The 17,067-nt window shown below is 32.1% G+C and overlaps 1 protein-coding gene across 1 annotated transcript; it reads right to left on the bottom strand.

Moving 5' to 3' along the window:
- Nucleotides 1–2,434: 2,434 nt before the first annotated feature.
- LOC145598625 (pre-mRNA-splicing factor SPF27 homolog) lies at nt 2,435–11,804 on the bottom strand. Its single transcript, XM_081655001.1, has 7 exons — nt 11,481–11,804; nt 10,567–10,742; nt 10,143–10,226; nt 4,000–4,069; nt 3,731–3,864; nt 3,576–3,634; nt 2,435–2,790 (listed from the first exon to the last, which is right to left on the bottom strand). The coding sequence occupies exons 1-6, from the start codon at nt 11,724–11,726 to the stop codon at nt 3,580–3,582; spliced, it is 765 nt and encodes a 254-aa protein (XP_081511127.1). The 5' UTR covers nt 11,727–11,804; the 3' UTR covers nt 2,435–2,790; nt 3,576–3,579.
- Between the last annotated feature and the right edge of the window lie 5,263 nt (nt 11,805–17,067).

Genomic DNA, 17,067 nt, shown 5'->3' with positions numbered 1-17,067 from the left:
ATTTTATGAAAATTTGAAAGCTTTCATTTTCATTGCACACACTTCCCGCCTATATTTTCCCCAAATTTGAAATCTCTTTATTTTTTAAAAAAGAAAGTAAGAAACAAATGGTTCAGTTTGTAAGTAGTTCGGTTTATAAACGGTTCGCTTAATAAATGGTTCGGTTTATAAATGGTTCGGTTTGTACACGGTTCGGTGCAAACAGGTTGCGGTTTGTTAACAGTTCAGTGTAAACAGTATTAACGCCGGCTCAAACGATTTTTGATTATAAGCGGTTTGGTTCTTTTACGGTTCAATTTGATTTTAGTTCGGTTTAGAACTTGTTTGGTTCATTAACGGGTTCGGTTGTTATACGGTTTGACATTATTCCCACTGGTTTGGTTTTAGGTTTACTAAAATACGCTTCAGATCGATTTTCGATTTGAAAAAGTCGTTTTTTAATCGGTTCAATTCTCGTTTGGATCGGTTGGTTTCGACAGTTGAAAGGTTTCAGTTTGAAATTTAACAGTGCTAAATCTAGTCACTCTTCTTCAAGCTGGTGGTCAAAGAGACATTAATAATTTGCGGTTTATATAACATATTCAACTTTTTGGATCAACATTTCAATATTATTATAAATAGAAGTCTAATAGACCCCTTGCGAGAGAAGTTTGCAATACATTATTTTAGCTTTAATTAACAATACTATGTAATTTGTTTTTTATAATTTTTGTAACCCTAAGTAAATTAAAAAATCAAATCGTGAGAGAAGCTGCAATACATTTAATTCGCTTTAATTAACAATACTATGTTATTTGTTTTAAAATTTCGTAAAAGAAATAAAAAATAAAATAAAAACCTTATTACTTATCTTTACAAATTGAAATTATCTATCTATCTATAACTATATACTAAAGGCGAATTAGGAATGACACGTGTTATTTCCTGATTAAATATTTTCCCACCTTTTTTTTCTTGTTGTGATTTTTCTTTTGGTCAAACCTCGATAACAATAATACATTTTTTCCATATTAAAGGTACTATATAATAGAATATTGTTTTTAGCTAATGACTATATATAATCATCTATTTTTTTTTCCTCTAACTTAAATATTTTTGGTAACAAAATCTATTTCAATTTGTGAAGAAAATATTTTAATAACATATATAAATGTATATTTTATATTTTTCTCCTCTTCATATTAATAAATAATAACACCATGTGTCAAAATTTTGTGCAAAAAAATTTTCAACTAAAAAATTTATAATAATGTAATATATACACAATCTTAACTAATCATTAAAAAAATAAAAAAATAAAAAATTGTCGGGAATACAATTTTTCCATCTCTAGTTTAACATACTAATGTTTACAAAGTACAATAACCTATAAAAAATTAATTAAACAAAGTTATTATATTAATAAAAGTTATATATATTACTCATATACTGTGTAAATATCTCTGATAACTCAATAACTCTAAATAAAAAAAATAAAAAATAAAACAACGATTATTAATTTTACAAATTAAATATAAAATCAAATAAATTTGCATAAAACATTGTGTCGAACAAAGTAAGTTAACAAATTTGGGACGAAATGTAATCCATGTATGTGTGTCGTATAGGTACTAATCAAAAATTTTCATTTTTTAATAGGGGTAGTATAAAACCTTAAAGTCCATAAATTTATTTTATTTCATTTTATTTGTTAAGTCTTTTGCATCAATAATCTTGACGTCTTTGGCATGGGTATATATTAAAATTCTTTTGTAAAAAAAAAAAAAAAAAAACAAGGAAACAAAATAGCTAGAATTTTGTTTTTATTAAAAATATACTTGTTAATATTTTTTTGAATGTAATTGTTGCAATATAATTCACATAATCCGTCCAAAATCATTGTTGCAATACAAAATATAGTAAAATCGTGCATGATATGGGACTTAAGCTAGTTTTTTACAAAATTATTCTTATTTAATTTTACAAAGTATTTAATTAAGGTGATGAGAACATGCCTACGAATATATATATCAAAGGGATGCACTTACAACGGAACGGATGGAGTGCCAAAGGAAGATTTAAATTTCCAAGTAAGGCTCTATTTTTTTCACCTTAAATAAATAATATCAAGTAAAAATAATTTAAATTCAGTAAAAATAAGTTCAGTTTAGTAAAATTAATTTCAGGTTAGTAAAAATAATTTCAGTTCAGTAAAAATAAGTTCAGTTCAGTAAAATTCAGTTTTCTTAAAGAAGAATTATAATAGAAAGCAGTAAAAAATAATTTTAGTTCAGTAAAAATAATTTAATTTCAGTAAAAATAATTTCAGTTCAGTAAAATTAAATTCAGTTCAGTAAAAATAAGTTTCGTTCAGTAAAAATAATTTCAATTCAGCAAAATTAAGGTGAATCAAACAGGGCCTAACTCATTTGGATTAATTGGAGTGAGAAAAACATGAAACAAAGAGAGGAAGTACTTGATTCTTACTAGTTAAAAAAATATTGCCGGACAACAAATATACTTCGTATCTAAGAGCACAAAAATTAATCAAAAAAATAACAACCTAATAGACATGTCTCCAATTCTCGAACCATCGCTTTGCTAGGGACAAAAACATGCAACGCAAAGGAAGAGTACAGGGGCACATGCCCGCATCAACACCCATGCAGAGCACCTTCTGAAATAAAAAACTGCATCAACCCATCAGCTACTGAACCCCTGTGATTAATAGTTTCTTTTAAAGGGTGGAATGCTAATCTTGGTGAAACTGCAGCTGAGCTATGTACTGTCACCAACCACAATCAAATGATCCTGCAATAAAAATACATTTGCCACATTGTAACAAGAATAGACTTGATAACATATCAGCTATCATAGCATATATTGTTATTTAAATCTATTTGACAGCATAACATTCCTGTACGAGGAGCTGAAAATTGGTTCTCTGGTTCTTCACCATTACAATTGACTGAAAGGTCACATCACACAGCTACCAAACTAGACACCAACTTTCTTGTTTTGTTATTCGTCTGAAGGTCAAAAGATAATTGATACAATTATCAAAACGGCATGAGACTGTCCCATTAACCCTGCTCTTTGGAAAACAGCATAACCCCCTTCAATTTTAGAAATTTAGCAATGGGATGATTGATATTCAACAAAGCTGAATGAGCATCAGTAAACAAAACCATAAATCTCACCCAATTAGCCTTCTTGTTTGTTCTAGATGTAATAGAAGTAGATTTATCAGTTTTCATTCACATTAAATCGGCACTGTAAACAGTATACAGCTAAAAGATTCTCTCAATTATACTAGTATTGCTTCATTGCTACATACACACCAAGTTATTGCCCCTTGGGTGAGGCCTCATTAGAGGAATTGGATAGTAGTTTAGTTATCAGAAAGTATTGTAGGAGTTTAGTAATGCCAAAAATTTGCAGCTTATTGTAATATAATGGAGACTTGAGTTAAGTGTCTTGCATTCAGGGTGCCTTGCACTTTTGCGAACACAAGTATATATACAATAACTAAACATAAATTTTTAACTAAATGCCACATAGAGTCCTGTCACTATGTACATCACAAGATAACATACCTCATTATTTCACATGACCCAAAGAACCATTTTCCATGCTATCATCCAAGTTCCAGCTTCTGAACACATAGCAACCATTATATAAAAAGTTTAGACATTGGTAACCCTTAGACTTCATAAAAAATGCAACGAATTGCAGTCATTCAATACACTACCTCTCAGCAGCTTCTTTCCTTAATTCTTCAAGATGACTTTCGATTTTCACACAAGCTTCTTGAATTTCAATATTTTTCAAACAAAGCTCCCTCCATTGTGCAGATAAAACATTTAGCTCATTGCCAGCATTTTGCTGATAAATTATATCATTAGTTAGATTATGACTATTAAGAATGGGCAGATGCACCCAACTGAAAAAATAAATATAAGCATAATGCATATTTACAAGTGCTTGAAAAGAGAAGCAAAATCATCAAAGCCAAGTCACCTGTTGAAACTTTCTTTCCCTGTTTACAGTTTCAATCTTCTCACCGTGCTCAGCAGCTAATGCTTGCAATCTATGTCAGCTCAAAAGGCAAATCCATTAAACACAAATAAAATTGAATGAGAATAAAAAATTTCAAAAGTAAAATATAGTAAAAGTTTTGAAGTAACACGATCTAAAATCTCACATAATCATATTCTGGACAAGGAATAGTATATTATGTAGAAGAGTGATAAATGTATGTCTCTACATACATAAATAATTCTTGTGCTTCTTTCATATTTCACTACCAATAGAGATTATCATTAAACATGTATTTGTTTCACTCAAAGCATAGTATTTCCAAATGAGAAGAGATAAACCATTCTTTGGAAGAAAAAAGACAGGCAACATCCATCAACAAGTAAAACTGAGTTTAGACTCCAAAGGGAATGAAAAAAAAAAAAAAAAGAAGAAGAAGCAGCAAAGAGATAAACACATCCTCAATATATAGCACACCATCCACTTATGCTCTCATCAAAACATTAAATGTAGAACAAGCCAAACTGAATCAATATAACAGCCTTTCAAATCTCCTAGCCCAAATGACAGCCTTTTGTGATACATAACAAATTCAAGGGTTCAAATGTTAAAAACATTGGGCAGGGACCAGAGGTAGTATTATTTCCCAGAGGAACATGCATGACAATAGCAAAACAACGAGCATCTTCTGTAAATTTTAGAGTAAATGGGCCAATATGAATCAAAGGCATGAACTTAAGGTCAACCAGCATGAAGAATGGTGCAGCCATGCAGAACTCTTCAAAATCGACTTAGCCTTTTGAGGCATTATCAAGCACTCGTGTCAATTTTATTAAAACTAAGCATCATCTACCAATTATGATGCTTGGACTTGGATAAATTTTCTCATATCTATTAAACCCAAAGTTTTCTACAACATCATCCAAACTAGGAGGTGAAAATTATTCAGATTTAATCCAAAGTTCAATCCAACCCAAAAAAAAAAAAAAAAAATACTAATTTGGATTCATTCAATAACCCAAGCTGACTTGCTCCTCTATATTGTCTGGAAATATATGACTAAGGCGAGGGAGGAAAAATCAAAGTGTTGTGATGGGATGATTTACTCAACCAACACATCTAAAAAAAGTATGTAGAAGCACTAAAAATGATAGGGCATCTTCATACAAAAAAATACTTCGTAAATAAATAAAAATAAAATGAAATCATTATACGTGCTTGTGAAATAATAATGTAAATCATATTACATGTAAGAGTTCTTAAGAGCACACCAAAACCTTGTCAACAAAGTTTTTTACCTAGTAATTTTACCAAACCAACTTAGTTCTCAAAAGAATGTGAAGCCCAAGAAATAAACATATCCCGAGTAGCCTTTTAAGAGGTAAGGTCTCCATCTTTTTAGAAAGGGAAGTGTGTGGCATGTTGGAGACAGGAGGAAAGCAAAAATGCACCACCCCTGGTTTGAAGGGTAAGCACCTTGCTTGCCATGAGGCAGTTCCTAGCACCCTGAAAAAGAGCGATATCATCACAGAGGAAGCTACTTGGGATGAAGAAAAAGCTACCCTTCAGTCCCCCCATTCTTGTGCACTGCTATGAGAAATATGTCCTCTTCCAACAGGAAATGATGATAAAATCATCTAGTTACAGGCCAAAAATGGTGTCTATTCTGTTAGGAGTGGATATGACTTCATTGCTAATAACAGGAGGGGCGCAAAGAATATGGAACCTAGATGTTAACAAGTGGAAGGTGTTCCTATGGAAGATCAGGAGTAGGGCTCTCCCGGTGGGTTATGAGTTTAAGAGAAAGAATATACCTTTTGATCCCAGTTGTAATCTTAACGGGGAGACAAGCAAGGATGAAACTCTTGCCCACCTCCGAAGAGACTGAAGAGACTGTGAAGTTGCTACCCGTATGTGGCAAGGAGGAAGGCTAGGTATTGACACCACCAACCAGAATGATAGTGACATCAAGCACTTTGTGGACAACTGGATCTTTAACCTGCAAAGGAAAGGTTATAGGGATTTCTGCCCTACCAAGTCCTTCATTGCTATCCTTTGGGCTATCTAGGTATGCAGAAATGAGGCAGTTTTCCAAGGGTCAAGTGTTACTCCTGGGGGATACTTAAGGTGACTGACTTGATGTACAAAATAGCAATGAAGAGTGCGGAGGAGCATTGTAACTTCCCTAAGAACAGTAAGGCGGGCAAAAAAGGTGAGTGGGTTCTCAGGGAAGAAGACAGGTGCTTAGAAATAGGTACTATTAGGTTCAGTGGGAATGGCACCAGTCTCACCATCTTGGAAGGCATCTACAGTGGTGTCCATGTGGCTAGGGGGTGGGGTCTTCTCCATGTGCAGATCAGAATCTCTAACTTCATGCTGGCGAAGAAATCAATGGGAAGATTGCGGAAAGAGTGGAGCACTGGAATGTTTTGAAAAAGAATAAAATTATTTTTCCTTATTTTCACTGTAATAATTGTTGTTATTGCAGGATCTCTGAGGGCTAGCCCTTTTACTGACTGTTGTAAACAACAACAACAACAATTAAAGTTAATTTATTTACAATCAAAATTTATATTTTTCACATTATGCCAATGAATAACATCCACAATAAATATTAAAAAATTAGATTTTAATAGAACTGAGACGAATCTAACAAGATCCCATATGACTGTTTTTCTTTGAAGTAAAAATTATGACCATTGGAGATTTTGCACTATTCATAGTCTCCTTTACCCTTCTTTTGATATTTACTATACATTATTCTTAAATTCATTTCAAAACACACAGAATATTAAATGTTCAGAATTTTAAATAAAGTACAATTAAAGATTTTATTGGTATAAAAAGTGCATTAGCAGTGTGTAAACTCTAACGTTGCAATTAAAAAAGAACAGAGGAAGTATGTAATTGAAGTTGGGTATGTGAATAGTGTACACTATTAAAATAATAGGAAAATAAGGAAGTATATTGTTATTTATTCAGACAAGGAGAGGCCGCATTGGGCACTTTAAAAAAAAATTCCGATAGATGCCACGCTGCGGGTAGGAAGAAAGCGCGGCCACAAGGATATCGCGAGCGCGGCTGATTGGGTTTCTTAACACTGATTTTTCCTTTTGTCGAGCTTTCATTCCCTCATTCTCCTATTCGACTTTCATCTTCTTCCTCTCTAAGTCTCTCTAAATAATCCCTTTCCCTCAAACCCTAACTCCTCTACAAACTCACAAAATCCTATCTTTACTCACTCTTAATCTCTACAAAATTCCATCATACTCCATCAAATTCATCACTTTCACCATTTCCACTACAGTTTGCTCCGAATTTCTAGCGGTTTACCATTGCTGGTGCTTGAAGCTTGCATGTTGTTAAGGTTCTTGAGGCTAATTTGGAGTTGATTTTGGTCACAATTTTTGTTATAATCACCTCTCCTCTAGTTTTACTTGATTTATGAGCATTTTTTTTTTTGTGATTGAATTGAAAACCTTGTGGTATCATTTGGTGAATTTTGATGTTTGAATCAATGTTACACGGAACGTGGGACGTTCTAGAACGTGGTACAGGAACGGGAACGCGGTACGTAAGGCCTAGAGTTCCCGGAACGCTTAGGGAAAACATTAATTTCTTTTTGAAATAACCAAGTAACATTTTCGTGACTGTAAAAAAATAATAAGTACTCGGTATTCTGTAATATAAACTAGTACTTGACTACTCATATTATTAGTATTAATAAACCCCAAAAATAGACTATACACTTATCAAGGCTAAACTTCCCAATGAAGGCAAAAAAGTAAAATACAGTAAAAGTTAATGTATAGCAAAATAGTACATTGTAGTACAGCTGTAATTAAAAAATTAAAAACAAAATAATAATAATAATAGTTTAAGAAGAAAGGGACCACAAGTATTTTTTAATTAGGTTAGGTATACATGTGACTCATCAGTCATCAGCCCACTCAGTTATTACCCATTTACCCAGCCGTGTATCTTCTTCTTCTTCCTCTAGAATTTCTCACCTTCCTCCATTAATGGAAATTTTTAAATCAGTTATTTATGGGAGCTTAAAACTGAAGGATCTTACACCTACAAATGGGTACGCCGTCAACGACAAACCGGAACACGAACCATCTCATACCAGAACGCGTATGTTCCGCGTTTCAGGACATACGTTCGGGTACGGGGAACGCGCCACCGTCCCGCATTCCGAGTAACGTTGGTTTGAATGGGTGTTTGTGTTGGAATAAGTTGATAATTGTTAGTTGATGGTTGTTTGTTGGTTGATTTTTGTTGATATTTGTGGTTATTGGTGGTTAATCTTGGTTGGTTTATGTTGAATTGGTAACTTAGTGGATTGTGAAGAAGTGTGTTGTTTGTGACCCATTGTGAAATAAGTGGGAGAGTTGTTTGAAATAAGAATTGTGTTGATTGAATTTGTTAGTGACTTGAAAATGGTGTTTGGATCTAAGAAGAGAAGGAGTGGAAAGGAGCCACAAGGTTCCACTTCTCAAAGCTCCACCCCTTAAACTGATGAACAACCACCACCACCCTTGCCACCTCTATAATTCACTAATACAAACCAGAAACCCATTTATGACAACTTGCTATCTCGTAATTTTCGCCCCATCAAAAACTATCACAAAGAAACCACCACAAAGCTTGGCATTATTGATGATTGTTGGTTTCTTTTCAACAATTTGAGGATAGTGTCCTTTCAGGCTAGCTCTTAACGAACTTACCGTGAGCCTACGCTTGAATTCCTTGCTTCTTTTGAATGCCCAACCGTATGGGACAAAGACTTTGCCATCTCCTTTCAACTTTTCAATAAAAAAAGAAACAATGAACCTCCAACAATTCAACCAATTCCTCGACCTTAACCCTGATGCTAATCTCCTTTTTCCCGAGCATGAAACATTCCTTGACTACAACCCTCTTGTGTGGTGGAAAAATATCTCGAGGCAAAATAACTTCAATGCTAAGTACTCTTTGGCAAGTGAGATCATGCAACCCGCTCTTTGCCTTTCGCACCGGATTCTCGGGTACATGGTATTTAACAAGCAAGATTTGATAACCGCTGAAGAATCCGAATTTTATGGCTTGCTACTCGACCAGCTTTGGGACATAGGGTAAATTTTGGTTACCTTTTTTATCAAGTGTATCAAGTCCATTCTTTCAGGCAAGAAGACGGGTGAAATACATAGTGGTGCTATGATCATGAGATTGGCAAATAAGTTGAGAGAATATAAAATTGTGCTCTCAATCCTAATTTAGAAGTGTGTAAACTAAAGTGACGAACAATAATTAAATATTGTGGAAATCAAAGCAAATTCCAATGGACCTTAAAAATAGAACTCCCAATTTGATATCATGTAAGAGAAGGGTACCAACCAATTGTCATACTTTTGATTGTATGTTCTTTTATGTAGAGATAGGTTACTTCTTCAACAAAAGAAAAACATAGCTAATCAAGTTCTCTTGTGGCTAATGGTGTTGCTTTTCAATAGAGGATTTCTTTTGCTCACTTGATTTAGAAAAGGATGACATATTTTCTCTCCTTAACAAGGTATAAACATACAAGATCCAAGTGATATAGTTTGAGCGAAAGTGGTTTATAATTCACATTCTCAGTAAAGCGGGGCATTAAGGTTGGACATGATTGTGTATATGGGATACTTACGTGGATGCATAAAGATTTGCAAGAAGGTCAAACCTCACAAAATAAAGAAGTGGTCAAGCAATGTGTGCCAAAGAAAACTGCTAGTTAGTTCAAAACTTCTATATTTGGCTATTTGCTTCAATCTTCTTTAATTATAAAGTTGTGGTCACAAAGAAAGTAAAGGACACATTTAGAATCCTTAAACCTTCTCCATCTTCATAACAGTTAGTACACAACACTAAGAATATGTCCAATAACAAATAGAAAAATTAATTTAAATAAAGAAAATAAATGGCCATGTAGGTGACCCCATCTTCAGAAAAAAAGATGATACAAGATGACATCAAGACAACCAACAGGATACCACTACAGAGTTTTAGTCTCACCAAGCTTGAAATAAATCCAAAAAAATAATGAAAGATAAAAAAACAAGATGATGACATTAATCCAAAACCTAAAGCAGCTAAGAGAAACTAACCGGGTTAAAGACGCCTCAAGCCGTTGGTTGTAGTGCTTCCAGACATCAGGACCACACTTAGACATCAGCTCCAAATTTTCAAGCCTAGGGAGAGAATTAATCATTAAAAAAGAGCTTGTGACATGAGATAAGAAATAAGTAATTCTACACGAATTGAAATTGATCAAATAAAAGGGCAAAAGGAGTTAAATAAGAGAGTATGCCTCTCATAGATACCAAATGAGGATGTAATTAATGCTGATGAACATTGTGACAACCCTTCTCTAGCTGATAGGATACAAACCAGCAACCAGACAAGCTATCCAATCAGGACATACTAATTTTATTTCCAACAGCAAGTATGTTCGATCTACTTGATGTACAGCACATAATTTTCATATAAAATTGAAATATTGAGGTATATACAATATAGATATCATATCACCTTATCTCCTGATGCTGTAGCAAGCGCTGAGCTTTTTGAAGAGCCTGCTTCCAAGCTGTTTCGTCATTCTGTTTATTTAATGGTGGAGCATCTGGTATATACCGAGATGTATCAAGTGGCATTGGAGGCTTCCCAGCCCTGACTCGCTCATATTCTCTAGCAAGCATAGGATGATCCTAAGATAAACAAATGGGTTCTTACTAATCACACATGAAATTCAACCACACATTGCATGCATAATATTTGGCCGTCATTATTATTGATATTATTACAGGCTAACAATGTCGGAAATGAATTTTTAGCCCATCAGTATCTCTGACCCCCCAAGTACCGCAGCTCTAGACACTGAATTTCTACGTGCAGAGCAGTCTCAACAGAGTAGTCTCAACTAATCTCATCGGGGTTCAAAAAAAATGTAGAAAACAAGTCATGTCATACCATGTTTAAAAGAGTCATAAGACCCTGAAAATAGCCAGCATTTTCCATCTCCTCGTCTATGATCATCCTTTCTATTCTTAGCTAACAACATTAAAAAAAATCACTCTCAACTTCCCAAGCCTTTCCTATATTCATAATCAGCACTAAAAATCGACGAGAAAGTTCCACGCAAAGTATAAAACGCGTTACAAGAAGCATCCAAAAGGTCTAAAACAACCCAAAAAAAACATAAAACAGAACTAGCACAGACACTAATGAAGTCTAAAGCAAGGAGCTACTTTGTTAATTATCCTAAATTCACAATAATTTCACCAACCTAATCAATTAGGGTTCTTATAAATAGAAAACAACAATAAAACAGATTAATTTCACATAATAGCATCAATTGAAAACAACCCAATTCACAAACATGGTTTAAGCGCATTCCAAAAACCCTAATAGCAAAAAAAAAAGTTGGGAAATTTGTGGAGAAAAACCTCAAAATTGAACTTGGGAAGAGGAGGAAGATCCTTAAGAAAATCAGAGGGCTTCTTGGAACTTCGGCGCATCTCTTCCTCGACTAAGCGGTCGACTTCTTGTTTGACGGCAGGGTTACCATAGTCATCGTCGATGTAAGGCAAGGCATCGATGGTGTCTGCATTGGAAGCGCTTGCCCATGGTCGTGCTGCATCTGGTGATGCTTCGAGCATCAATACGTCGCCATTTGCAGTTTGAATCGCCATTTGCAGTTGAATCGCCTCGATTTTGTTTCAGTGTTCACTGCCCTGCAGAACTTCCTAACAATTATTAGGAGACTAGATTAACCCCGTGCAAAGCACAAAACAATTAAATCTTTGAAATATAGAGCAATTAAATCTTTGAAATATAGAGCATATGGGGTACATTAATACATACTCCCTCCGTCTCTTAATTACATTCCTCTTTTCTATTTTTGGCATTCTAAAATTACATTCCTCCTTTCTATTTTTGATAAGTTTTTTTATTAATTCTCTTTTTCTGTTTTATATTTAATGTTTTTTCACTCATAATCCATGTGCCAAATTACAATGAATATGATTGGTTAAAATTTTCAATTAGAGCATGTGATTGGTCCTTTTTTTTTACAAAGGATTGATGACATGTCATGAGTAATAACTAATCTATATTTATACTTCTCATTGCATTATCTAATTATTGTTATTTGTCTTATTCTTCCCTCCTTAATTCCCGTGTAAATTTCCAAACAGGAATGTAATTTATGGACGGAGAGAGTACTACATATGCTCTATGTATTCTCATTTTTTTTTTCCTGAAAACAATGTATTCTTATAACTTAGGATTTATTCTTTTCACCTGAAACAAGTAGATCTGGTCTGAATTTTTTAAGGTTTGATATGAATTTTCTGATCTTATTTAACAATTTGACTAACTTTGACCGCATTTTAATACTAATCTATAATGAAAAATATCATCAAAATGGTTCTTTTTAGATTCGTCTCATTATGAAATTTTTAAATATGTTATTTTTTATAAAAAAAAATTTAATACACAATTAACGGTATTTAGCAATAAGTAAATGATAATCAAAAGTTTTGATTTGGTCTGATCTGAATCTTTTTTATCTGATCTAAATTTATTAAGGAATAAGTAATAAATATTTGAAATAAGTTGAAGAGAACAAGTCCTTAATTACCTCATATATATGAGTAAAATTATAGAGACACCAAAAAAACCATTAGTTATAAATGCTAACTAGTTTAGGACCCGTGCCTTGCACAGTAAGTCCAATACAGATTATACATTAATTATATAGCTATATAACTAACTAAATAAATTATAAAAAAAATATCAAAAATATGCAATGAATATTGGAGTCCTAATTAAATTATGACTAATACAAAATGTAAACATATACTGATTAAATAAAGTAAATATATAAATAAGGTAGAATGGTGAACGAAAGCTAGTTGATCACCAATCGCATTAAAAATGTTTCAATTTATCTAATTTATTTCATAGAGTATTTAAGCAAGATTTCATAAAAAAAAAAAAAAAAAAAAAAAAAAAAAAAAAAAAGTATTTAAGCAAGATACACATAGAGTTTTAAACTAGATTAATACATTTAACAATTCATATCATATAATTATAAAAGAAATATAAGTGGAATAAAAATATCTATAATTATTCCACTTACCTCTTTTTAAAGTTTAAAACTTCAAAAATATTTGAATTAATATGCAAGTCTTGTTACAAAGAGTGAACTTTGTATTCCCACAATACCTTTTAATCTATAAATATAATTAGTACATAAATGTATATAATTAGAATTAATTATTTTTAAGATCAATATTTATTATTACATATACCATTTCCAATTATTTATTTTTGCGAATTCGCACTATCAATATAACTTGACAACCCGGATGCTCATTCAAATAATCTTGCATTGATCAGCATACCTATCCCATAAAGTACAACTTAAAACATTTTTCCTGAAATATTCAAAAAAATTATCAATAACATTTTTTAAAATATATATTTATACGATAGCAATGTTATATTAAGGTTCAAATAATTCATGGTAATTAATGCAAATCTCTTCCAACTGAAAAGTGAGTCACTTGATTGGTTTGACATCTCTTGTTGAATTGGAACGAAGTTCCCAATATATCAGTAAGATATCCAATAACATCTATTATAAAAAAAAATATAAAAAAATAAAAAAAAAATCAATAACATTCATTAAAAAACTGATATTACCTCAAAACAAAGACTATATTAAGTGCATGAAAATATATTATACCCACTAACAATCCATGTCTAGATTGTTTGAAGCAATTTTATCAAAAGACACCATATTGAAATCAAAGTTAGGTATGCTCATTTCGGTAGCAATTATAATCTTAGTAAAATGTCGTAAATTTATTTTGTATGCATAATTAGTAGGTTTGAAGACTTTGAACTGCCCACCATTTTTTCCAACACTATAACCAGATATAGTGTACAATTCCCCCTCATTAAGTAGTTGGAACTTGAATAACAAAGATTTTTTTTTTATAGATGCCTGAATTTTGCCACCCTGTTAAACAAATGTATGAAAAATACCACTAGATTCTTACAAAAATATCTTATGGTGGTTATTTTCAAGGTAGAAAAAAAATAGAATTATACTGTATATAAAAATCACCTTTGCATCTAATAGCACCATTTCCAAAGTTTCAGTAGGAAAAACTTTTAAAGGTACAATCCATAACCTAATTATTTCTAACTTGTATAACTACATGCTCATGGTTAGGACCAATATCGTTAATTGAACCATGATTTGTTGTCATGATAAAAAGATGTTTATGGCTCCAGAACACATTTATTCATAGATTTATTTATATAAGATAAATTATTGGAACTTAAAAAAAAAGTTTGTTTTAATTAAGTTAAGCAGTATGAAGATCAGATCAACATGATACAAAATTAATTTGATACAGTAAAGAATTATATAAGATTTATATTATTATGATATTGTAAATAAGGAATTAACTTGATATAGTAAAGAATTGGCCATTATTTGTAACTCCCCAATAATTCTCTCTTTAAACCTATAAGTACCCTGAGCAAAATCCAAGAGAATTACTGATGTGTTATCGCCAAGTGTTTAAACGTTAGAACTATATCAGAAATTCGGAAAAACTAATTCAGTTATAAATAAGTTTCAAAACTAACAAACGAAACCAAATTAAGTCTTACAACTTGGAACCATTAAAACCCTTATTCAAAACCCAAACTAGTAAAAGTAGTATCAAAATGAAACCGAGTTTGAATAAATTCAAAAGTAAGTAGCAAATTAAGTTATGAAAAGGAACCAACACTCCACTCAAAATCCCACCACCCTTGATGCGAATGCTGAATGTGTAAGAACCTATGGTTAATCTGATCCTCAATATTACAAGTGTAAAAATTGGATCATCACAGGGTCATTGAAAGACGAAGGCCATGACTAGAGAAAGACACACAAAAGCATGCAATCAGCAACTTTGAGTATATACAGGCTACGAATATAATAAGAATTCCCTAGCATGCTACTAATATTCAATCATCGCACACAACTGAATTATAGACTCAACTGTCAAATGTACCAAGACTTCAATAGTTGATAATTGTTAAACCATTATATTTTGTTCATCGGATTAAGCAATAGACAAGGTTGTCCGCCCATGCTCCACGTGGAACATCAATATAAGAAAACCACATGTCTCATTTCGGAAAAATCAATAAACATCCAACGACCACTGGCGCAAATACGCGACCGTAGTTAGTATGAGATCTCATCTCACTCATAATTTTTGAAAAGTATTTGAAACAAGAGACTCGTAGATCAAATGCCCTCTTGAAAAGTACATGACTAATACCCAGTGTACCCTAACCCTGATTGTCACTACTCTAGATGTGCACCAATCCAGAGTTTTATTGTTCATCCATCTTGCTCTTTACGTGATTTACTGGTTTAGACTTGGTGATGACTCGTATGCAAACAATACAATCAATCCAATATCAATCCAATCAAGTAAATCAAGTTTCCAATTCAATTTTTACTTTATTAGAGAGAAGCAATATTTATTATCGATTATGTAATCCCCCGTATTTTTAAATATATTATAAATGAAATAATATTTTGTTCATAATATTTATTTTAATTTTTTTCGGATTTAATTTTAAAAGTTTCAAATTATTTTTAGGGTTGATAAACGATTTTATTACAAAGAACTTTTTATGAACTTTCCTTCTATAATTTATGTCCAACAAACAAACCAAACCCACTTTTAATTTCTTAATTAACCCATTAATTTTATGAGGCCCAATATCCCTACTCACCCTACACAACTCTCTCCTATAAATACTCCATACACCCCCAAAATTTTCCCCACACAAAAGGTTAGTTTTATTTTCTTTCTCCTTTGTTTTATTAATTTGTGTAATTATAATTATTGATTTATGGGTTTTGATTTTATGTTTGAAATTAATTTAATTAGTATCAAATTGTATTTTGATGATTAAACTTTATAATTTCATATTTTATAAATGTCATAATTTTCAGATTTTGTAAATTTTATAACCAAGGATTTTTCTAATTATTAAAAATCATGATTTTAGGGTTTTTATGAACAATTGATTTAGGGCTTTTATAGTAATGATGTTTTGAAAATTTCGGTGATTATAACTACTATTAGTTTAACTTGATTCCAGATTATTTTGAACACGTAAATTCGTGTTTTAATTTTTAGATTTCGGTTTGTTAATATTAATCCCATTTTAATCTCGATCAAGTTCTGAACTCATCCGATTTTGATAAAAAAGTAGTGTTTTTCCATGTGGAAACAATGTTTTAAGTACCACCCTCTCGTGGCCAAATTCAGCCTCTAAATATGATTTTCGGGCAGTTTTTGATTTTTAACGAAGTTTTTTTTATGCTTCAAATTTTATCCTTGAGTTTGATTAATAAAATGAATTATTAGTTAAGCATAAATATATGTTTTTATTGAAGTTTTAAGAAGTTTTTCATCATATTATATTGTTGGAAATTACTTGGGTTAGTAATATAATTGTTGGTTGATATTTAGGAAGTGATTATTCCTTAGGAGAATTTTAAGTGATTGAAAGTGACACAAAGGATTGTTTATATGGGGTACGTACATGTCTACTTCGTTATAAGTAGTATCATGTTTAGGTACCAAAAGGAATAAACTTAGTTTCATGATTAGGGAACACTTGGATGGAAATTGTTTGGTTACACATTGATTTGATTCATGTGCTTATATTTATGAGACATGTTTTGGTGAATTGGTTATGTTTGTATGAAAAAATGGATGCAAACATGTTGAATTATATTGGATTGATTGTATTGTTTGCATATGAGTCATCACCAAGTCTAAACATGTAAATCACGTAAAGTGCAAGATGGATGAGCAATAAAACTCTGGATTGGTGCACTTCTGGAGTAATGACAATTAGGGGTTGGGGTACATGGGGTATTAGCCGTGTACTTTTCTTGAGGCCGTCTGATCTACAAGTCTCTTATTTCAAATATTTTTC

The sequence above is a fragment of the Chenopodium album genome, chromosome 20 (genome assembly GCF_948465745.1).
Source record: "Chenopodium album chromosome 20, dcCheAlbu1.1, whole genome shotgun sequence".
NCBI classification, from domain to species: Eukaryota; Viridiplantae; Streptophyta; class Magnoliopsida; order Caryophyllales; family Amaranthaceae; genus Chenopodium; species Chenopodium album.
Note: the sequence above shows the minus strand (reverse complement) of the source record. Positions and strands in the feature narration are given on the sequence as shown.

Bases quoted from the DNA above. Each gene is read 5' to 3' on its own strand.
- LOC145598625 (XM_081655001.1), bottom strand. From the start codon at position 11,726: ATGGCGATTCAAACTGCAAATGGCGACGTATTGATGCTCGAAGCATCA. The intron at 10,743-11,480 runs GTTTTTCTCCAC...TGTTTATCTTAG, and splicing joins TTCCCAAGTTCAATTTTGAG to GATCATCCTATGCTTGCTAG. The intron at 3,865-3,999 runs GTGACTTGGCTT...ATAATTTATCAG, and splicing joins GGGAAAGAAAGTTTCAACAG to CAAAATGCTGGCAATGAGCT.